Source organism: Nomascus leucogenys, chromosome 25, assembly GCF_006542625.1.
Source record: "Nomascus leucogenys isolate Asia chromosome 25, Asia_NLE_v1, whole genome shotgun sequence".
Taxonomy (NCBI): Eukaryota; Metazoa; Chordata; class Mammalia; order Primates; family Hylobatidae; genus Nomascus; species Nomascus leucogenys.
Window position 1 is genome coordinate 27,966,690 of NC_044405.1, and position 23,919 is coordinate 27,990,608.

Below are 23,919 nucleotides of genomic sequence, written 5' to 3' on the forward strand. Positions count from 1 at the left end.
ATGGTTTCTACTTTTTTTTTTTTTTTTGAGATGGAGTCTCGCTCTTTCACCCAGGCTGGAGTGCAGTGGCACGATCTCGGCTCACTGCAAGCTCCGCCTCCCCCGTTCACGCCATTCTCCTGCCTCAGCCTACTGATTAGCTGGGACTACAGGTGCCTGCCACCACGCCTGGCTAATTTTTTGTATTTTTAGTAGAGATGGGGTTTCACCGTGTTAGCCAGGGTGGTCTCGATCTCCTGACCTCGTGATCCACCCGCCTCGGCCTCCCAAAGTGCTGAGATTACAGGCGTGAGCCACCGCACCCGGTCTTTACATTTTTAAAGAGCTGTAAAGAAAGCATATGTAATACAGACAGTATGTGACCCACAAACCTGAAATATTTACCCTCTGGCCCTTTACAGAAAATGTTTGCTGGTCACACCTCCCACACACCTTCAGTTCTTTTTTTTTTTTTTTTGAGATGGAGTCTCATTCTGTTACCCAGGCTGCAGTGCAATGGCCTAGTCTCAGCTCACTGCAACCTCTGCCTCCCAGGTTCAGGTAATTCTCCCTCCTCAGCCTCTTGAGTAGCTGAAACTGCAGGCGCGTGCCACCACACCCAGCTAATCTTTGTATTTTTAGTAGAGATGGGGTTTCACTGTGTTGGCCAGGCTGGTCTCAAACTCCTGACCTTGTGATCCGCCTGCCTCAGCCTCCCAAAGTGCTGGGATTACAGGCGTGAGCCACCGTGCCTGGCCAGCCCTCGGTTCTTACTTGGACCAAATCAAAGTTGGTCTGGATCTAAATGGAATCAAATAGCAGAACTTTTGGGAGACATGAAAAACACATGGGGATTTGGTGAGCTACTCTCCTTCAGCTGACTCATGCCTTGCTGTGATTGGTATACAGTGTTGTCTATGTAAAAGTCGAGCCTAAAGAAATAGCTCTTAAATCATATTAGAATTATAAAGGAATATATGCGAGTAGTTCTAACAGCTGAAGTCTAGAACTCTGCTTCAGTGACTGGTTCTCATTGGGCGCTGGGACACGCTTTGCTGAGAGTCACCATGGAGGGTCCGATTCTTTCCAGTGGCTCCCATGCTTCACTGAGAGCAGTTGTGCTGACCCCCGAGGCCACTGGGACAGCAGGTCAGGCTCCTTGGTCAGGGCTGGCCCAAGAGCAGAGTGGGTTGATGAGAGGGAGCCTGGTCCCTGGGACACTGCTCAGGGTCTACAGGCTGGGGACCCTGCGGGCTGGATGAGGACCCCTCACTGGTCTTTGGCTTCTCTGGCTGGGGACCCTGCGGGCTGGGTGAGGACCCCCTCATTGGTCTTTGGCTTCTGAGGACTTCTTTCTTTGTAGAATCTCCCTCATCCCTTCCTTTTTCTGTTTGATATCTCTTTCCTCATTTCTTCTGTAAAATAAATTTAAAAAGGGACTGAAAAATTTCCAACTCTTTTTTTTTTTTTTTTTTTTGATAAAGGGTCTCACTATGTTGCTGGTTTTGAACTCCTGGACTCAAGCAATATTCCCGCCTTGGGCTTCCAAAGTGCTGGGCTTACAGATGTAAGCCACTGGGCCCGGCCTATCCCCCACCTGTTTTTTTCAGCTTTTGTGACAGTTTTCTCATGGACCTTTTGACTGGTCAGGATAACATTGCCTGGGGATGTATTTTACTTGATTACTTAAATGTATGTTTCTGTTTCAATTTTTTTTTTTTTTTTTTTGAGTCAGTCTCACTCTGTCACCCTGGCTGGAGTGCAGTGATGTGATCTCTATTCACTGCAACCTCCACCTCCCGGGTTCAAGCGATTCTCTCAAGTCTCAGCCTCCTGAGTAGCTGGGATTACAGGCGCGTGCCACCATGCCTGGTTAATTTTTGCATTTTTAGTAGAGATGGGGTTTCACCACGTTGGCCAGGCTGGTCTCGAACTCCTGACCTCAAGTAATCTGCCTGCCTCAGCCTCCCAAAATGTTAGGATTACAGTCATGAGCCACCGCCCCCAGCCAAAAAGCAGATTTAAAATGTTAGACAAGCTGAACTCAAGGTGGAAGCATTAGATAGAGGGATATTAACATATCATTTACAGGTATAGTTAATAATCATGGGCAGGCGTGGTGGCTCACACCTGTAATCCTAGCACTTTGGAAGGCCGAGGAGCGCAGATTGCTTGAGCTCAGAAGTTTGAGGCTAACCTGGGCAACATGGCAAAACCCTGTCTCTACAAAAAATAGAAAAATAAGCCGGGTGTGGTGGTGCATGCCTGTGGTTCCAGCTACTCCAGGGCTGAGGTGGGAGGATTGCTTGAGTGAGGGAGGTCGAGGCTGCAGTGAGCCAGATGGTGCCACTGCACTCCAGCCTGGGCGACAGAGCCAGACCCTGTCTCAAAAAAAAAAAAAAAAAAAAAAAAAAAAGAATAAGTGGACACGGTGTGCCTGTAATCCCAGCTACTTGGGAGGCTGAGGCAGGAGAATTGCTTGAAATCGGAAGGTGGTGGTTGCAGTGAGCCAAGATCACACCACTGCACTCCAGCCTGGGTGACAGAGCAAGACTCTGTCATAAATAAATAAATAAATAAAAAGTAATGATCCATTGTGGTTTCCTGGGAACATATCCATGTTCACAGCTGGGGTCTGGTCAGTCTGCATAGTGGAGCACACTGCTAGGACGCATCCTTAGCAAGTGAAAAAAGTGAGGCTCAAAACTGTTTGTAGAGTATAGCCTTTTATCTAAGGAAGGCAGATGAAGACTGGCTTATGATAAAGGTGCTAACCCCCAGACTAGTAAATGGGGTTCTCTGTCGAGTAGGGAAGGGGCAGTGTTATAAGTTGGATTTCTGGCCATATCTGCTGTAGTATTGATCATGGAGCTCTAGGGGAGGAAAGATGTTTTCCTTCTACCCATCTTAGGTTCATTGGCTGGGGTTCCTGGAACAGCAGACAGATTTACAAAAGAGAAAGGCACACAAATTTATGTAATATAAGTTTTACATGACATGGGAGCCTTTATAAGGAAATGACCCAAGGAAATGGTTAAACCTGAGTGGTTTTGTGTTAGGTTTGATGAGCAATGAAAAGCTATGGAGAACTATGATAGGAGGAGTGTGAGCTAAACACAGTGAACTGGGGGAAACTTAGCAAGGTCTGTTCAGATTTCTCTCTGTATCCTTCTTTGGAGGTCAACATGTTTCCTCCCCCCGTAGATACAGAGGGCGCTTCTCACATGAGGGTCTTACCACCTGCTTCAGGGGAGGGTCACAAAGTCCATCCTAGGTTTCCTGACCTGCCTCAGGAGAGAAGGGTCGGGGAAGGTCAGAGAGACATTCCTGCACAAGCTGCTTCTCAAATTCTTTCAGCTTCAAATATTCAGTGTGCCCAGGTGCCACATTTTGTGGTAGCATGTCCTGAACCTTGTCAAAACTATATGGATGTTTTAATATAGTTTTAAAATAAAATGAAGTCAAAAGTTGGGGGGAAGGAGTCTCTAAAAATTGAAAGCAGCCGGGCACTGTGACTCACACCTGTAACCCCAGCATTTCGGGAGGCCAAGGTGGGAGGATCGCTTGAAGCCAAGAGTTTGATACCAGCCTGGGAAACAGCCAGACCCCATCTCTACAAAAAAAGAAAAAAAAAAAAAAACCTGAAAGCAAAATGAATAAAAATAACCAAACCACAAATTGAGTTGGTGGCTTAACTATACAGAAAGGAATTATTTCAAGTGACTTCAAAACAAATTGTATTGGCCAGGCATGGTGGCTTACGCCTGTAGTCCCAGCACTTTGGGAGATCGAGGCAGTCGGATCACGAGGTCAGGAGATTGAGACCATCCTGGCTAACACGGTGAAATCCCGTCTCTACTAAAAATACAAATAAAATTAGCTGGGCATGGTGGCGGGCGCCTGTAGTCCCAGCTACTCGGGAGGCTATGGCAGGAGAATGGCATGAACCCCAGAGGTGGAGGCGGAGCTTGTAGTGAGCCAAGATCGTGCCACTGCACTCCAGCATGGGCGACAGAGCGAGACTCCATCTCAAAAAAAAAAAAAAAAAACCCAAAAAAACCAAATTGTATTGTACATCCTAGCAGGGTAAATCCTAAAGACAAAATAACTAAAAAGAAACCCTGGGCAGTTTTTAGTACGTGAATTGTTAGTAATAACATTTTAACTTATTTATTTATTTATGTACTTACTGACTTACACTTACACTTTTTTTGAGATGGGATCTCACTCTGTCAGCCAAGCTGGATCGTGCCACTGCAGCTTCCAAACCTTTGCTATTGCTGGGAGATGCACTACTACAAGTAAGCCACAGGACATCGCTTTCTTCAGACCCTGCAGAGCATGTCACACTCATGTGGCTTTGGAAGCTGCATTCTGGTCACGGCTGAGCATCTTTCGTGGTGCTTGCCTCATGGGCCACCTGCTTCATCAGCTCACTCTGTTTCCCATTTTGAATAATGCGATAATTCATAGGTTGAATTGATGTAATTCACTGTTGCAGGCACCAGAGTTAATACAGATTGTTGACAAGTGTCCTGTCCTTGTGAGTTCGACCTTAGAAGCACAATTATTTTATCGTCAGAGGTCAGGTTGTGAAGAAGAAATAGCAGGGCTTTAGAGCTGGACAGATTGAAGTTACCCAACCTCTGGTACATCTGTCTCCTCAACAGCAAAACAAGGACAATTAACCGATCTGCGTCTTCTAGAGTAGTCTGGTCACAACTAGTGTGAACGCCCCGGTCACACTGTTAGTGGCAAAAAACCATTTTATTATGTGGACACATTCTGTGGACCAGGAATATGGAGAGGAAGTGGCCGTCTCTCCGCCAGGATGTCTGAGTCCTCAGCTGGGACGACTCAGCGGCTGGGGGTGACGTAATGACTGAGGAATGGTATCTTCTGGAAGCGCTTTCTGAAATCTGTCATCTGGAACATGAGCTGGGGATACGGACCAGAGCGCACACGTGCAGACTCCATGGGACCTGGGCTTCCTCACAGATTAGAGGAGGTCTTCACAGCACTGGGGGCTTCCTCACAGCACTGGGGGGTTCCCTCATAGCATTGGGGCTTCCTTTATATCATTGGGGAGGCTTCCCTCAAGCATTGAGGGGTTTCCTTTATATCACTGGGGGGCTCCCTCACAGCAATGGGGGGCTTCCTCACAGTATCAGGGGCTCCCTAATAGCATTGGGGGCTTCCTTGATATCATTGGGGGCTTCCTCAGCACTGGGGGTCTCCTTTATATCATTAGGGGGCTTTCTCATAGCAGTGTCGAGGGGCGTTCCTCACAGCATGGGGCTTCCTGGTAGTCGGAGTGTCACTATGAACAAGATGGAAGCCTCCTCACCTTTTCTGACCCAGCTCTGGAGTCGCACACCATCATTTCCACTGCATTCTCTTGTTCTCAAATGAGTCACTCAGGTCAGCCTAGATTGCAGAGGAAGGGACAAAGACCTCGTGTCTCGATGGGAGAAATGCCAGAGAGTTGGGGGATGCACTGGCCTTGGCATGTAGTAGACACAGCTCTGTCTGCCCTCACTGCCCCTTTCCTCCCCTCACGAAGCCCCATGCTTCTCCTGACACTCAAAACGCTGACTGAACAAATGTCCGTCTCACCTCCGCAGGGCCTACATCAACAGGACTCGCAGGCTGAGCTTCCAGGCGCCTTGAGTGGCTGGGCCGGGCCTCCACGCGGCCCTGCTGCAGGGTTAGGTGGGAGCGAGACTGGCCCCACTCCTGTTGACTGTTCCACCAGCACCTTCAGTTTGTGGAAGTGGTTGTGTTCAAAGAGATTTTTGTAAAAACATCACAATTCTAAAACTTTATGCATTTCTGGCATTTAAAAAGCCCTGGCAAGTCTACTGCCTTATTTCTCTTATTTCTCCTGCTCCCTTGGCCTGTGGGTCTGTTCCTGTATGGTTACCCACTTTTTTTTTTTTTTTTTTGCTGTTACTGTGGCTTTGTAGTATATTTTAAAATTTGGTATTCCTTAACTCTTTTTTTTTTTTTTTTTTTTTTTTTTTTTTTTTTTTTTGGAGACAGAGTCTCGTTCTGTTGCCCAGGCTGGAGTGTAATGGTGCAGTCTGGGCTCACTGCAGCCTCCGCTTCCCGGGTGCAAGTGATTCTCCTGGCTCAGCCTCCGGAGTAGCTGGGATTACAGGCACGTGCCACCATGCCCGGCTAATTTTTGTATTTTTAGTAGACACAGGGTTTCACCATGTTGGCCAGGCTGGTCTCAGACTCCTGACCTCAGGTGATCCACCCGACTCAGCCTCTCAAAGTGCTGGGATTACAGGCAGGAGCCACTGCGCCCAGCCTTTTTTTTTTTTTTTTAAGGCAAGGCAGGGTCTCCCTTTGTCACCCAGGCTGGAGTACAGTGGTATGATCACGGCTCACTGCAGCCTATACCTCCCGGACTCAAGTGATCCCCCTGCCTCAGCCTCTCAAGCAGCTGGGACTATAGACATGTGCCACCACGCCCAGCTAAATTTTTTGATTTTTAGTAGAGATAAGGTCTTACTGGCCGGGCGCGGTGGCTCACGCCTGTAATCCCAGCACTTTGGGAGGCCGAGGCGGGCGAATCACGAGGTCAGGAGATCGAGACCATCCTGGCTAACACGGTGAAACCCCGTCTCTACTAAAAATACAAAAAAAAATTAGCCGGGTGAAGTAGCGGGCGCCTGTAGTCCCAGCTACGCGGGAGGCTGAGGCAGGAGAATGGCGTGAACCCCGGGGGGCAGAGCCTGCAGTGAGCCGAGATCGCGCCACTGCACTCAAGCCTGGGTGAAAGAGTGAGACTCCTTCTCAAAAAAAAAAAAAAAAAAAAAAGGTCTTACTGTGTTGCCCAGGCTGGTCTTGAACCCCTGAACTCAAACGATCCTCCCACCTCAGCCTCCCAAAGTGCTGGGATTACAGGCAGGAGCCACTGCACCCGGCCTCTTAGCTCTTTTAAGGGTAACCTAGCTACTCACAGACCCTTTATTTCCCCATTTACATTTGAGAGCAGTTTTATTTTATTTTATTTTATTTATTTTATTTTATTTACTTTTGAGGAAGTTTGATTGAGATTATATCTGCATGATTTATTATTTATTTATTTATTTGAGACAGAGTCTTGCTCTGTCGCCCAGGCTGGAGGGCAGCGGCGTGATCTTGGCTCACTGCAACCTCTACCTCCCGGATTCACGTAATTCTCCTGCCTCAGCCTCCCGAGTAGCTGGGATTACAGGCATGCACCTCCACGCCCGGCTAATTTTTTTTTGTATTTTTAAGTAGAAACGGGATTTCACCATGTTGGCCAGGCTGGTTTCGAACTCCAGACCACAAGTTGATCCGCCCACCTCAGACTCCCAAAGTGTTAGGATTACAGGTGTGAGCCACTGCGCCCGACCATATCTGCATGATTTATAGATAATAACATTTACTGAGAAAACCAGTGGAATCTCCGTAAACTGTTAGAACCACAGCAGGATCCAGAACATTTGCCAGATACAAGGTCAGTCTGCACAAACCAGTGATGCTTCTACTGGCAACCCACCAGAAAGTGTAACCAGAAAACCCATCAAGTGTTTAGGAATTAATCTAAGAAAACCTCCAGAAAGAAGACCAGCAGACTTAATCATGGACGAAGGTGCGGGTCTGATAAATGAGGAAGATCCCGTGCTCATGGAGGGGATGATCTGTTGTTATAAAGATGTCTTTTTTCCCCAAATGAGTCCATAGATACATTTAAAAAGTGTTATAAAGTTGATCAAGTATGGCGGCTCATGCCTGTAATCCCAGCACTTTAGGAAGCTGAGGCAGGAGGAACGCTTGAGCCCAGGAGTTTGAGACCAGCCTGGGCAGCATAGTGAGACACCGTCTCTGTAAAAAATACAAAAATTAGCTGGGCTTGGTGACACACGCCTGTAGTCCTAGCTACTAAGGAGGCTGAGGTGGGAGGATCGCTTGAGCCTGGGAAGTTGTGGCTACAGTGAGCCATGAATGTACCACTGCATTCCAGCATGGGTGACAGAGTGAGACCCTGTCTCAGAATAAAATAAATTGATTCTTGACAGCAGAGACGTTGTTTTGTTTGCTGCTCTATCCTCAGCACTGAGAACAGCCAGGCATAAAGAAGACATTCAGTAAATATGTGTGGAGTGAGCGAAGGGCTCAGTGAAGTGTGTGTGGAGTTGTATGCCCTGCCTTCTCTCTTTCCCACTGTGCCTCGTGTGTTGTGATCACACGATGGATGAGTGCAGTCGACTTCCCTGTTCCCTGTCGATGGATGGGTAGGTTTGTTTCCAGTTTTTGTTATTGTCAATAAAAAACACCTTTAGCATCTAGATTTTCTTGCTAAAAGTTTTTAATGCCCTTTAAAATGAGGCTTTGACACAGAAAAGATTAAGGTTATTTTAAAATCAACACTTATTAATGTAGAGAGTTACAGACTTGGTTTTCCTCTATTTTATATAGAAGTTGCTAATTTTATTCTCTTTATAAAGTTTAGAATTTTTTTTTGAGGCAGAGTCTTGCTCTGTCACCCATGCTGGCATGCAGTGGCCTGATCTCAGCTCACCGCAACTTCCGCCTCTCTGGCTCAAGCCTTCCTCCCTCCTCAGCCCCCCAAGTAGCTGGGACTATAGGCACAACACCACACCCAGCTAATTTTTGTATTTTAATAGCAATGGGGTCTCACTATGTTGACCAGGCTGGTCTCAAACTCCTGGCCCCAAGTGATGTACCTGCCTCAGCCTCCCAAAGTGCTGGGATTACATGTGTGAGCCACCATGCCCAGCCAAATTTAGTAAGTTTTAACTTTCACCTTTAAGACAGCCTTTGAACAACATATATATATATATATATTTTTTTTTTTTTTTTTTTTTTTTTTGAGATGGAGTCTTGCTCTGTCACCCAGGCTGGAGTGCAGTGACACAATCTCAGCTCACTGCAGCCTCTGCCTCCCGGGTTGAAGGAACTCTCCTGCCTCAGCCTCCTGAGGAGCTGGAATTACAGACACTGCACCCAGCCAATTTTTGTATTTTTAGTAGAGACAGGGTTTCACCATGTTGGCCAGGCTGGTCTCTAACTCCTGACCTCAAGTGATCCAACCGCCTCAGCCTCCCAAAGTGAGCCACCAGGCCCAGCCCAAATATAAAATTTTTGATGATACTTCCATTTACAACTTAAATACCCTTATACATTATAAGCACTGTGTATATCTGACCATACAAGTAAAACCTTCTTAAGTAAATCTGATGATTTAAAATTATTGGCCAGGAGCAGTGGCTCACGCCTGTAATCCCAGCACTTTGGGAGGCCGAGGCGGGCGGATCACTTTAGGTCAGGAGTTCGAGATCAGCCTGGCCAATATGGTGAAACCCTGGCTCAACTAAAAACACAAAAATTAGGTCAGGCATGGTGGCTTACACCTGTAATCCCAGCACTTTGGGAGGCCGAGGCAGGCAGATCACGAGGTCAGGAGTTCAAGACCAGCCTGGCCAGCATGGTGAAACCCCATCTCTACTAAAAATACAAAAATTAGCTGGGCATGGTGGCAGGCGCCTGTAATCCCAGCTACTCAGGAAGCTGAGGGAGGAGAATTGCTTGAACCCAGGAGGCAGAGGTTGCAATGAGCTGAGATCATGCCATTGCACTCCAGCGTGGGGAACAGAGTGAGACTCTGTCTCAGAAAAACAAACAAACAAAACACCCACAAAAATTAACCAGGCATGGTGGTGGGTGCCAGTAATCCCAGCTACTCGGGAGATTGAGGCAGGAGAATCACTTGAACCCGGGAGGCGGAGGTTGCAGTGAGCTGAGATCATGCTACTGTACTCCATTGAAGCTAAAGACTAAAATATTAAAACCTAAGCCATTCATAGGGGCTAAAGACACTAAGGCAATAATGAAATTGTCTCCGATGAGTAGGGCGTCCCTTCTGGGGCCTCCCCCAGCCCCTCTACCATACCTCCTTTCTTAGTCTCCCTGGACTGCATGGCCGCTGGCTTCCCCTTCCCACTCATTCCTCTGATCTGAGCAAAGGAAAACACCACCGCCTGGTGGGATTCAGCCCGTCTGTCAATATCGGCTTCCTTTCTGAAAAACTTTCCCTATTCCTCCAGAATGCTTAAAAGTATTAAGACGCCAGCCTGTTAAGTTCTGTCCATTTTTCATATTTTTGTCGGCCTTTAAAGTCACAACACTAAAGCTTATATTCTTAGGGTGGTTTTGAGACGAGCATAAGTTTTTTTTTTTATGGCTGGGGTATATATGGTCAGACTGCTCTCCAAACCTGTTACACCACCATGTGACCCATAGCACCGACTCCTGCGGAGTTCCAGATTTGACTTCATCTTTGCTAGCAGAGAGCATTACTTTTGTTTTAAATTTAATAATTGCGACATGGAAAAGGATATATTATTTTAATTTTTTAATTTCTTCAATTACTAGCAAGTTCTATTTCTGTAAGTGAAGGTTGGACAGTTGTGTCTTCCTCACTTTAGTCTGGACAGAGCTCTTAAGGTGACAAGGAACTGTAATAAATGATGTGTCTTCTTTTATTGGGTGAAACTAGAACTAAGTCAACAAACTAGAAATAAAATCACTGTGTCTCATGCTTAAACACTGTGGTATTATAGTACATTGGATTGGTAATTCTTTGGGAATTTAGAACCCCATGTTATGTTAAGTAGTTAAGACACTGAGTTTGAAGATCAGAGAAACTTATTTTTTTGTGTGGAAGCGGGGAAAGAAATAGAGATCAATCGATTGTCTCTAAATCTCAGGTCAGCCTTTGGTTTTTATGTAATGCCAAGAAAAGCAGTTTTTGATGAAGATGAACCTGCTGAGCCCTCATCCTTCAGTTAGATGCTTTTAGTTCTTTCCCCATTAGCCATAGATTTCACTTAGTCAGATGCTGTCTTGGGCCTGCCTGTATCTGAGTTGGTTGACAGAGGTCCTGCCCTCAGCACAAGATTGTCACCCGAAGCCTCAGAAGTTGTGCTGGGATGAACCTTGTAAATTCTACTGGAAACCATTTGCCTGATTGCAGGAACCAGTTGGTTTTACTACCAAAATGTGGTTTATCCTTTTGCTGGAGAGTGGAATTTAGCAAGGAGCTCCACAAATTATAGTAATGAATTTATAAATGGCTCTTCTACATGAACAGTGCCTTCCTGAGCAGGCAGAGCCATCTATGGCAGCTCCTCTCTGGCCTCTTTGGGGTCTGGTAGGAGGGCCGGCCACCTATTTTTACTCAACAATATATGTTAGTCCTAAAGAGTTGCCTTTTTCTCTTTTAATTCCTTGCATAGAATTTCCCTGATCTGTTGTAGGGAAAACACATTTTCAAAGCTTTTGAGGCAAATGTGAAGGTTTTTCTTTAGAGTGATTATACCAATATATATCAGATAAAGAAGTTTTTATTTTTTATTTTATTTATTTTTTTGAGACAGAGTCTTGCTCTGTTGCCCAGGCTGGAGTGTAGTGGTGTGATCTCGGCCCATTGCAGCCCCCGCCTCCTGGGTTCAAGCTACCCTCCTGCCTCAGCCTCCTGAGTAGCTGGGATTACAGGTGCCTGCCACCACACCCAGCTACGTTTTTTTTGTATTTTTAGTAGATACGGGGTTTCACCATGTTGGCCAGACTGGTCTTGAACTCCTGGCCTCAAGTGATCCACCCACACTGGCTTCCCAAAATGCTAGGATTACAGGCATGTGCCACCGTACCTGACTGTTTTAACCAGTTTTGTTAGAGAGAAGGAATACCAATCTATACATTTTGAAATTCTGACTTTTCCCTCGTATTATGAACATTTTGAAAGACAGTCTGAGAGTAGAATCTTGATTATCTGCCACCTAGATTCAACAGTTGTTATTTATGTTTATATTTTTGTTGACCCATTTGAAAGTAAGTTTTGAATATCATGGTCATACAACCAAATATTGTAGCACGTACTTCTCAAAATGATGATATTTATGCTGTGAGCTTACAGCTTTATCACACCATCAAAATAACACTCAGTCTCTAATAGAATATAATACTCTATATTCACATCTCCTCAAATTTCCTTAAGTTGTCTTTTACAGTGTTTGTTTTTGAAACCAAGATCACATACCACATTTGGTTGTTGTTTCTTTTCTTTTCTTTTTCTTTTCTTTCTTTTTTTTTTTTTTTGAGACGGAGTCTTGCTCTGTCGCCCAGGCTGGAGTGCAGTGGCGCGATCTTGACTCACTGCAGCCTCCGCCTCCTGGGTTCAAGCGATTCTTCTACCTCAGCCTCCCCAGTAGCTGGGATTACAAGTGCCTGCCACCATACCCGGCTGATTTTTGTATTTTTAGTAGAGACGAGGTTTTACCATGTTGGCCAGGCTGGTCTCGAACTCCTGACCTCAGGTAATCCACCTGCCTCAGCCTCCCAAAGTGCTGGGATTACAGGTGTGAATCACCACACCTGGCCGTTTACTTTTATTTTTGCCAGTTTCTTTATAGAGTGCCTCTCAGTTTGGGTTCCTGGGTGTGTCCTGAGGATTGGACTCACAGCTTGCATTTTAGGAAGGACTGCACAGAAGCCAGTACAGTGTATCCTTTTCATTGCATCATTGTTTTGCCTTTGTAATTAATAAGTGTCTTGAGCCTGGTGCTGTGGCACATGCCTGTAATCCCAGCAATTTGGGAGGCGGAGGTAGGAGGACGGCTTGAGCCCAAGAGTTCAAGACCAGCCTGAGCAACAGAATGAGACCCCTGTCTACAAAAAAAAATGCAAAAATTAGCCAAGTATGGTGGCGTGTGCCTGTAGTTCTAGCTACTCAAGAAACTGAAGTGTGAAGATTGCTTTAACCTGGGAGGTTGAGGCTGCAGTGAGCCAGAGTCTTGCCACTGCATTCCAGCCTGGGAATAGAGCAAGAACCCATCTCAAAAAAATAAAAAATGAAATGTATCTTGTGACAGGTACTTTGAGATTATGTACATTTCCTGTTTCTCATACTTCCACAAACTAGTGTTAGCATCCATTGATGATTCCTGTCTGAAATGGCTTACTGTGGTGGTTGCCAAATGGTGATGTTTGAAAGCTGTCGTCATCCTCTACACATTAGAGAACTCTTGTATTTTAGAGCTTTTTCTTCTCCCCATCTATTCATTTATGTATTTATATTTTTAAAGAAAAACTTATTCTGACCCTTATTAAAGATGGCAAGGCACTTAGTGCTTTGGGAGGCAAGGCAGGACGATACCTTGAGGCCAGGAGTTTGAGACCAGCCTGGGCAACACAGTGAAACCTCATGTCTACAGAAAATTTTAAAAATTAGCCAAGTGTGGTGGTGAGAGCCTGTAGTCCTAGCTCCGTGGGAGGCTGAGGTAGGAGGATCACTTGAGTCCAGGGGTTCGAGGCTGCAGTCAGGGCACCATGATTGCACCACTGTACTCCAGCCTAGGTGACAGAGCAAGACCTTGTCTCAGAAAAACAAGACAAAGGGCAGGTTGTTCAGGATGATTGTGATAGGTATAGGGACTGCTGCAATGGGATTGTGTAGTGGGGGAGACCTAGGAGCAGGAGTGGGGGCCATGGACGGAAAATTACTAAGAGGAAGCATCAGGGTGAAGGGGGTTCTGGCTGAACTGACCTAACAGGATTCTTGTGGAAGGCAGGCCAGGGAAGGCCGCTAGCATCACTCCTCTGGACCATAAACACTCTGGGAATCCCGAACTCTCCCGAGCAGTGCACTGGCGCCAGCGTTCCAGATGTGTGTGTAAGTCCATCATCCTTTAACCAAGTTTGCTTAGAAAGCCTAGATGATGAGACTTAAAAATGGAGTCTCACCATGGACAATTCTCATAAAGAATTGTCTCCCAACAGTGGCTGACTGTGTTGTGGCTGTATTGTTACAGACCTTCTCAGATGTGTTGGCTGCAAATTTTGTTTAGTTGGAACTCCTTGGAAGCTAGCACAACTACATAGAAACCCATATAAGTTAGCCACCATGCTCAGCTAATTTTTAAAAAAAATTTTTGTAGAGATGGGGTCTCATTCTGTTGCCCAGGCTGGTCTTGAACTCCTGGGCTCAAGTGATCCTCCCACCTCGGCCTCCCAAAGTACTGAGATTACAGGTGTGAGCCTCTGTACTCAGCTAATTTAGCTAGTTTTTGTATTTGATTTTTTTTTTTTTTTTTTTTTTTTATATAGAGTCTCTGTCATCCCGGCTGGAGTGCAGTGGCACGATATCGGCTCACTGCAACCTTTGCCTCCCGGGTTCAAGCGATTTTCTTGCCTCAGCCTTCCAAGTAGCTGGGACTACAGGCATGTGCCACCATGCCCAGCTAATTTTTGTATTTTTAGTAGAGATGGGGTTTCGCCATTTTGGTCAGGCTGGTCTCGAATTCCTGACCTCAGGTGATCCTCCCACCTCAGCCTCCCAAAGAGCTGGAATTACAGGCATGAGCCATAACACCTGGCCCCATATGCTGTTTATTTCATTTTTCCCAAGCAAACTAGGACTTAGAGATGGTTTCACAAAGCCCTGCTGACTCATTTTCAACACCTCTCCACAGGACTAGTGCTATGCATCAGCAGATGCTGCCTCTGTGGGGATGGAGGTTGACTCAGACACCGAGCCTGGCCTCGGGAGCCTTATGTTCCAGCAATCACTTGACTAACAATCATAAAAATTAAAATCATAAAATATTTTGTCAACTGTGCATCAGCCAAACAAAAAAAAAAAATTAAAATTGCCTAAAGTGGAACAAGGAGATATGGGATGAAGTCCAGCAAATTATGTGTCCAAAAATGTATAATGTCAGTGATTAGCTTCAGGAAGCATTTGTATTTAATGCCTATTGACATCAGAGACAGTGCTAGTAATTGGGGATGCAGCAAGACAGGCCCCTGGCCCTTAAAGAACTTGTAGTCCAAATAAACAACTGAAATACTGTGGGGCTGAGCAGAGGGTGCTGTATGAGGGCCCAGCAGGGACAAACTTAACCCCAGTGTGGGCGAGATTCATCAGGAAGGCTTTCTGGAGAAGGTGATGTGGGCGATGCATGTTCCCCACCTAGCCATGCCGAGAGGGAAGTGTGTCTGGGGAGGACCCAGGGGCGGGAGAGAACCTGGCATGCTGGGGAAGCTAAATGTGGTGATTGGTTTGTTTATACAACTTGGAGTGTGGAAGGGGGTCAGTGAGGGGATGCTGATGCCTGAGGGTGAGGGTTAGGCAGAGGCAATTTTAAGCATGTGAGTCACATGATCAGATTTCCATTTTAGAAAGCTTAGAGAATGGGTCTACTCAGGTAGCTCACACCTTGTATTGTCCATTTTCATGCTGCTGATAAAGACCTACCCAAGACTAGGCAATTTACAAAAGAAGGAGGTTTAATTGGACTTACAGTTCCACATGGCTGGGGAAGCCTCACAATCATGGTAAAAGGCAAGGAAGAGCAAGTCATGTCTTACATGGATGGCAGCAGGCAAAGAGAGGAGCATGTGTGCTGGGGAACTCCTCTTTTTAAAACCATCAGATCTTGTGGGACTTATTCACTATCATGAGAACAGCACAGAAAAGACTTGCCCCCATGATTCAGCTACTTCCCACCAGCTCCCTCCCATAACATGTGGGAATTCAAGATGAGATTTGGGTGGGGACACAGCCAACCATATCATTGCGCCCCTGCTCCCTCCCAAATCTCACAGTCACATTTCAAAACCAATCATGCCTTCCCAACAGTCCCCCAAAGTCTTATTTCAGCATTAACTCAAAAAGTCCACAGTCTGACGTCTCATCTGAGACAAGGCAAGTCCCTTCCACGTATGAGCCTGTAAAATCAAAAGTAGGTTAGTTACTTCCTAAATACAGTGGGGGTACAGGCATTGGGTGAATACAGCCATTTCAAATAGGAGAAATTGGCCAAAACAAAGAGGCTACAGTCCTATGCAAGTCTGAAATCCAGCAGGGCAGTCAAATCTTAAAGCTCCAAAATGATTTCCTTTGACTGCATGTCTCACATCTAGGTCACGCTGATGTGAGAGGTGGGTTCCCTTGGTCCTGGGCATCTCCGCCCCTGTGGCTTTGCAGGATACAGGCTCCCTCCCAGCTGCTTTCACAGGCTGGCATTTAGTGTCTGCAGCTTTTCCAGGTGCATGGTGCAAGCTGTCAGTAGATCTACCATTCTGGGGTCTGGAGGACAGTGGCTCTCTTCTCACAGCTCCACTAGGCAGTGCCCCAATAGGTACTCTGTGTGAGGCCTCCAGTGCCACATTTCCCTTCCATACTGTCCTAGCAGAAGTTCTCCATGAGAGCCCCCCCCTTGCAGCCAATGTCTGCCTGGACATCCAGGCATTTCTGTATATTTTCTGAAATCTAGGCGGAGTTTCCCAAACCTCAATTCTTGACTTCTGTGCACTCGCAGGCCCAGTGCCACATGGAAGCTGCCAAGGCTTGAGGTACCCTCTGAAGCCAAGGCCCGAGCTCTACATTGGCCCCTTTCAGCCACGGCTGGAGCGGCTGGGATGCAGGGCACCAAGTCCCTAGGCTGCACACAGCACAAGGACCCTGGGCCTGGCCCATGAAACCAGTTTTTTCATCTAGGCCTCTGGGCCTGTGATGGGAGGGGCTGCCATGAGGACTTCTGACATGCCCTGGAGACATTTTCCCCTTTGTCTTGGGGATTAACATTAGGCTCCTCATTACTTATGCAAATTTCTGCAGCCAGCTTGAATTTTTTTCTCAGGAAATGGGATTTCCTTTTCTTTTTCTTTTTACTTTTGGAAGGGAGTCTCACTCTCGCCCAGGCGAGTGGTGCATCTTGGTTCACTGCAACCTCTGCCTCCCGGGTTCAAACAGTTCTCCTGTCTCAGCCTCCTGAGTAGCTGGGATTACAGGCGTGCACCACCATGCCTGGCTAATTTTCATATTTTTAGTAGAGATGGGGTTTCTCCATGTTGGTCAGGCTGGTCTCAAACTCCTGACCTCACGATCTTCCTTCCTCAGACTCCCAAATTGCTGAGATTACAGGCATGAGCCACTGCTCCCGGCTGGGATTTTCTTTTCTATCACATTGTCAGGCTGCAAATTTTCCAAACTTTCATTCTCTGCTTACTTTATAAAACCGAATGCTTTCAACAGCACCCAAGTCACCTCTTGAATGCTTTGCTGCTTAGAAATTTCTTCCACCAGATACCCTAAATCATCTCTCAAGTTCAGAGTTCCACAAATCTCTAGGGTGGGGGCAAAATGCTGCCAGTCTCTTTGCTAAAACATAACAAGTCACCTTTGCTCCAGTTCCCAACAAGTTCCTCATCTCCGAGACCTCCTCAGCCTGGACTTTACTGTTCATATAATTATCAGCATTTTTGTCAAAGCCATTCAACAAGTCTCTAGGAAGTTCCAAACTTTCCCACATTTTCCTGTCTTATTCTGAGCCCTCCAAACTGTTCCACCCTCCGCCTCTTACCCAGTTCCAAAGTCACTTCTACATTTTTGGGTATCTTTTCAGCAACACCCCACTCCTGGTACCAATTTACAGTGTTAGTCCATTTTCATGCTGCTGATAAAGACATACCCAAGACTGGGCAGTTTTCAAAAGAAGGAGGTTTAATGGAGTTACAGTTCCACATGGCTGGGGAAGCCTCACAATCATGGCGGAAGGCAAGGAGAAGCAAATTATGTCTTACATGGATGGCAGCAGGCAAAGAGAGGAGCGCATGTACAGGGGAATTCCTCTTTTTAAAACCATCAGATCTCATGTGAGACTTATTCACTATCACGAGAACAACATGGGAAAGACTTGCCCCCATGATTCAATTACCTCCCACTGGTCCCTCCTACAACACGTGGGAATTCAAGATGATATTTGGGTGGGGACACAGCTAAACCATATCACGCCTGTAATCCAGCACTTTGGGAGGCTGAGGCAGGAGAATTGCTTGAGCCCAGGAATTCAAGACCAGCCTGAGCAACATAGCGAGACTTCATCTCTACAAAAAATAAAAAAAAGTTAGCCAGCATGGTGGTGTGGGCCTGTAGTTCCTGCTGTTTGGGGGGCTGTGGTGGGAGCATCTCTTTTTTCTGTTTTTTTTTTTTTTTTTTTTTTTTTTTTTTTTTTTTTTTTTTTTTTTGAGATGGAGTCTCGCTCTGTCACCCAGGCTGGAGTGCAGTGGTGCAGTCTCTGCTCACTGCAAGCTCCGCCTCCCAGGTTCATGCCATTCTCCTGCCTCAGCCTCTCTGAGTAGCTGGGACTACAGGCGTCCGCCACTACGCCCGGCTAATTTTTTGTATTTTTAGTAGAGACGGGGTTTCACCATGGTCTCGATCTCCTGACCTCGTGATCCACCTGCCTCGGCCTCCCAAAGTGCTGGGATTACAAGCGTGAGCCACCGCGCCTGGCCTCTTTTTTTTTTTTTTTTTTTTTGAGGTGGAGTCTTGCTCTGTCACCCAGGCTGGAGTGCAGTGGCACAATCTCAGCTCACTGCAAGCTCCGCCTCCTGAGTTCACTCCATTCTCCTGCCTCAGCCTCCCAAGTAGCTGGAACTACAGGCGCCCGCCACAACACCCTGCTAATTTTTTGTATTTTTAGTAGAGATGGGGTTTCACCGTGTTAGCCCAGGATGTTCTCGATCCCCTGACCTCGTGATCCGCCCACCTCGACCTCCCAAAGTGCTGGGATTACAGGTGTGAGCCACCACGCCCGGCCAAGGGAACATCTCTTGAATTCAGGAAGTCGGGGCTGCAGTGAGCTATGATTGCACCACTGCAGTCCAGCCTAGGTGACAGAACAAGAACCTGTCTCTAAAAAAGGGAGAAAAAAAGAAAGCTTGGAGAATGGACTGGAAGAGGGCAAGACTAGAGGCTCATACAACCAGGTAGGAGCCTACTACCACCATCAAGGTGTGAGGTGATGGCGCTGAATTGGAGCCACTGCACTGGGGTGCAGGGGAGCAGATGGGAAGTGAAATTGGGGAGAAAGTGGAGATTTGGAGGAAAGCCAGGTTATGGTCAAGGCAGAGACCTGTTAGGAGAGGTTCAGTGACAAGTTTGCAGATGTGTAGGGTCTCTGTAGAACAGTTGTCTTGGGGAAGAGTTCGTGAAGTATTTTCCTCATATTTTAATTGCACATATTCCATTTCATGGGTGGCTGTTATCCGTTATGCCAGGCTTCTGTTGAAAGTGGTTTCCAACCTTTTCTGTTACCAGTGGCTCCCATGCCATGTTGCAAGGGTGTACCTGTGTTGATAGGATTGCCCTGGGCTGTGAGATTGCTCAGTCACAGCCTTCTCCTTGCAGGCTTTCCCGCTCATCGGCAGCAACCTCAGCCCCACTCTTCCTTGGCACTCAGCCTCCTCTTCCTTGGCACTCAGCTGTCCTTGCTGTGGCTGGCGCTACCACATCCTTGGTCCTCCTTCTCCACGTGGCTTTGGGGGCACCACCTGGTTCTTTTGTTGTCCCATGGCAGTTCTTCCTGTGCTGTGTTCTCCTGTCTCCCTGAGCTCCAGACTGTCTTCTAGCACAGGCTGTTCTCTCTCTTCCTGGATGGTCTCATAAAGTCTTAAGGCTTTAAACACATTAAATATCTAAAAATAAAGTTGGCCAGGCTCAGTGGCTCATGCCTGTAATCCCAGCCCTTTGGGAGGCCGAGGCGGATGGATCACAAGGTCAGGAGATCTAGACCATCCTGGCTAACACGGTGAAACCCCGTCTCTACTAAAAATACAAAAAATTAGCCAGACGTACTGGCAGGCGCCTGTAGTCCCAGCTACTCGGGAGGCTGAGGCAGGAGAATGGCAGGAACCTGGGAGACGGAGCTTGCAGTGAGCCGAGATCGCGCCACTGCACTCCAGCCTGGGCGACAGAGCAAGACTCCATCTCAAATAAATAAATAAATAAATAAAAATAAAAATAAAAATAAAGGTTTAGCCACCCACCCTTGCAGATTTATTTTTAGTATTGTAGGGACAGGGTCTTGCTATGTTGCCCGGGCTGGTCTTGAACTCCTGAACTCAAGTGGTCCTTCCACATCAGCTCTCAAAGTGCTGGGATTACAGGCGTGAACCACCGTGTCCAGTTAGACATATCTTTTTGGAGGACACAGTTACCCTCTACATGTACTAACTATACTTTGATGGTGGCCAAATCTGTGTTTCTAGGCCAGACTCCCTTGCTCAGAGTTTTAATGTAGGTGTCTGACAAGCATCTCAAACTTAAAATGTCCCAACATACCCTCCCCTCCCAGGCCACAGAAGCTGCTCCCATTGACTGTGGCCCCACTCTTGTACCCATTGACTGCGGCCCCACTCTTGTACCCATTGACTGCACCTCTTCTCTTGTACTCATTGACTGTGCCCCCTCCCTTGTATCCATAACTTTGCCGCCTCCCTTTTACCCCATTGACTGTGCCTCCTGTGCCCTTTGACTGTACCCCCTTAATGGCTCCAGAATGATGCTGTTGAGGGTGAGTCCCAGCTCAGCCTCTGGCCATCTTGGTGGCTGAGGCCACATTGCTCAGACTTCTCAGGTGTAAGTGACATCACAGCAGTGCCTCCCCTGGATGTTGTGAGGGCAGATTGCACTAAGATGGTTCAGTGTGCTCAGGAGGTGACCTGGCTGCTGCCACGGCTGCTGCTGTTAGCACCGGACTCCTTTTTCCTTTTTCTTTCATTTGTTTGTTTTTGGAGATGGAGTCTTGCTCTGTCACCCAGGCTGGAGTGCAGTGGCATGATCTTGGCTCACTGCAACCTCTGCCTCCTGGGTTCAAGCGATTCTACTCCCTCAGCCTCCCAACTAGCTGGGACTATAGGCGCATGCCACCATGCCCAGCTAATTTTCATATTTTTAGTAGAGACAGGGTTTCACTACATTGGCCAGGCTGGTCTCACACTCCTGACCTTGTGATCCATCCACCTCGGCCTCCGAAAGTGCTGAGATTACAGGCGTGAGCCACTGTCCGGCTCCTTGTTCCTTTGAACTGTCTCGCTCAGGACAGGATGGTAGTCCTTCCGCATCCTGCAAGGCTTGGACAGGATTTCTTTCCATTTAACACTGTCTCCTAAAGTGCTGCTTTCCTTGGGGAACTGTGCTGTTCTTGCTAGTGCAGAACAAGTGGCACAACTGCCCTTGACCTCCACATGACCTTCTCAGGGCAGCCTAGACTCTAAATGTCTGTGACCTGCACCAGCAGTGGCGAGGCCGTGCGGGCCGCGGTCCAGCCCGGCTGCTCTCCCCCACTCCGCAGTGCTTTTCCACACCCACACTGCAGGTGCTGGTCGCGTTTCTGCTCCATCCTTCCAGCACAGAAGTGGCATTTTGCGGTTTTCTGTTGTCATGAAGCAAGTGCGCCACCACTTACCTGTCTTATGTGTGTGTGTTTATGAGCATGCCCATCTCAGTCTCCCTGAGCGCCTCTTTTCCGCCCCGTCTCAGGCCTCTGTGTTAGCCGTTCCCTCTCTTTGAAACACCAAACTCCCTGATCTCAGCGTGTCTATCCAGTCTCGGCCTAACAGCGTCTTCCCAGCGAGGCCTGCTCCGACCACACGGCCCGGGAAAGCAGCCCAGGCCCCCTCTCACTTCACCCTGTGCCCATTCTTGACCCTGTGTATTGTTTCTCCCCCTTGCCTGGTTTGTGTCAGGAAGGCAGAGGCCTCGCCTGTCCTGCTCACTGCCGCACCCCAGGCCCAGCATGCTGCCTGGCATGGGCAGGCATTGACTTGATATTAGCTGGGCAGTGAATGACAGGGGCTGAAAATATAATAGCAAGTCAGGGCCTAGCACAGGAAAATAAGTGACTGCTACGTAAGTGAAGGGTTGCTAATAGGATTTGGGTCATAACATACTGTTAAGGATAATTTTTTTGTTCTCTACATGTAAAAATGTGTATTTTAAAAAATTGGATGTTATGGGCCGGGCGCGGTGGCTCATGCCTGTAATCCCAGCACTTTGGGAAGCCGAGGCGGGCGGATCTCCTGAGGTTGGGAGTTCGAGACCAGCCTGACCAACATGGAGAAACCCCGTCTCTACTAAAAATACAAAATTATCTGGGCATGGTGGCACATGACTGTAATCCCAGCTACTAGGGAGGCTGAGGCAGGAGAATCGCTTGAACCTGGGAGGCGGAGGTTGAGGTGAGCCAAGATCGCGCCATTGCACTCCAGCCTGGGCAACAAGAGCGAAACTCGGTCTCAAAAAAAAAAAAAAAATTGGATGTTGTGGAATGAGGGAGACAAAAATGCTCTACGACTATTAACTGATGCTTTTCTGGTTTTGTTCTCCAGACACCATTTGCTTTTCACTCAAGATGATTTGATGTCTTATAAAACTCTGATGAACCATGATGGCTACACAGACATTAAGTATAGACAGCTATCAAGATGGGCAACAGGTGAGCTTGAACTTGATTCTGCATTCTAATTACAAATCAGCCTGGCACTCAAGCATGGACATTCCTTTGTATACTTGCAATTCAATTGCCATGAGGTTGCACGCTCAATGTTAGTGTGTTACGCATTTATTATACATTCGTGTTCAGAAAAATAAGCCATAGAATAATACTATCTCCTTAACTGACACCAAGATTGCCAGGAATCTTGACTTCCCTAAGTCATATGACAGTTTCTTGGGAATTTACCTTTTTAATGTCTGTTAATTAGCACTGTTACTTTGAAAGAAAACCCGATTGATTTTCATGATGACAGATTCCCATGTTGACTGGTGACTTTTCTGAGTGTCTAACTGGATCAGCTTTTGAATGGGAATCTTGTAGCCTCGTCTCCCCAGCTGCAGGCATGAGAGGGGCTGTCCCAGTAATGAATTTGCAGGGCCCCAGTGCTCCATCTTTGTACCTTGCTCATGCTTGGATGGTTGTGCCATACACGGGCAGCTCTCCATTGCCCTCCCACCATAGATGAGACTTTGTTCTCCTGGAAGCTATGGTGTTTTGTGCTTTTGAGGATCTGAGTGTTTTGTGTTCTGTGACCTGAATGAATTGAGAAGCTGGTGGATCGAGGCTTGACTGAGGCCCTTGCCGTCTTTCTTGGCCTGCGATCTTGTTAAAACACTGTGTTCTGAACCCACTGGCATTTGGCTCATCATCCCACTGACTCTGGAGCCAGTGAAGGGATTTGGCCCTGCCCTTTATTTTCCTGCCCAGCAGGCAGGGGCAGTGCAGTGCCCCCTCCCCGGCTCTCCTCCCCACCTCGAGGACTTCGGTGGCAAGGATCAGGCTCTGGATAACTCACTGGAGCCATGCTGGTGAGGTCTGAGGAGGGGTTAGGAGCTGAGGCACTGGGTCCCCCTTTCTCTGGTGCTTAGTTTTACCAACCAGTCCTTGTTCAGTTCCTGTGGCAGAGATTTTTGTTGTTGGTGGCGGTGGTGGTAGCGTTTTGTTTTTTTTTTTTGTTTTTTTTTCTTTGTATAGCAGTGAAAGGAGGGAAATTCTGTGATGTAGTCAGCCTGCTTCCTTAGCCTAGAAGTCCTTAGTCCTTTGGTATTTCCAACTGACTTTTTTTTTTCTAAAAGGCAAATCTAATAGCGTCCCGCCTGGGCTGTCCAGTGGCTCTCTGTGGATTCCTGTGGATTTCATGCCAAGCCCAAGCTGCCCTGTGGCCCGAATCGCCTGGCCCCTCTGGGCCCCAGGCCGCCCCCAGCATCTCTGCCTGGCACATCTTGGGCACCTCTCTGCCTGCCCTGGCGCACCGGTCCTCACTGTTCCCATCACTCTTCTCCCTCCTGCCTGCTAGGTCTTTGCTCCGACCCCACCGCTGCCTCCTGCGCACCAAGGCACGGTGACCACCTCCAACACAGCCTGGGACAGTAGTGCTTGCCACCTCCTCCCAGGCGGCTGTGCCAGGTGCAGATGACACCTGGAATGCTGCCCTTTTCATACCGAGTGTTTCTCAGGGCCTGGGAAGTGTTTAGTCAGCATTATTTTAAATAAACATTGAAATATATCTACAGCATAGGCCTATCGTAATTATTTT

At 47.3% G+C, this 23,919-nt stretch overlaps 1 protein-coding gene across 5 annotated transcripts in view; it reads left to right on the forward strand.

Annotated features, from left to right (window-relative positions):
• PKNOX1 (PBX/knotted 1 homeobox 1) overlaps positions 1 to 23,919 on the forward strand; it is a 67,199-nt gene that overhangs the window by 12,702 nt on the left and 30,578 nt on the right. For 2 of the 5 annotated variants that reach the window (XM_030806128.1, XM_030806131.1), the window contains exon 2: positions 22,216 to 22,322. In XM_030806128.1, coding sequence (XP_030661988.1) covers positions 22,272 to 22,322 — 51 coding nt within the window. In that variant the 5' untranslated portion in view covers positions 22,216 to 22,271. Of the gene's footprint in view, positions 1 to 13,381; positions 13,712 to 18,653; positions 18,814 to 22,030; positions 22,066 to 22,215; positions 22,323 to 23,919 lie in introns of those variants that run through there. The other 3 variants (XM_030806129.1, XM_030806130.1, XM_030806132.1) reach the window with 3 other exon arrangements.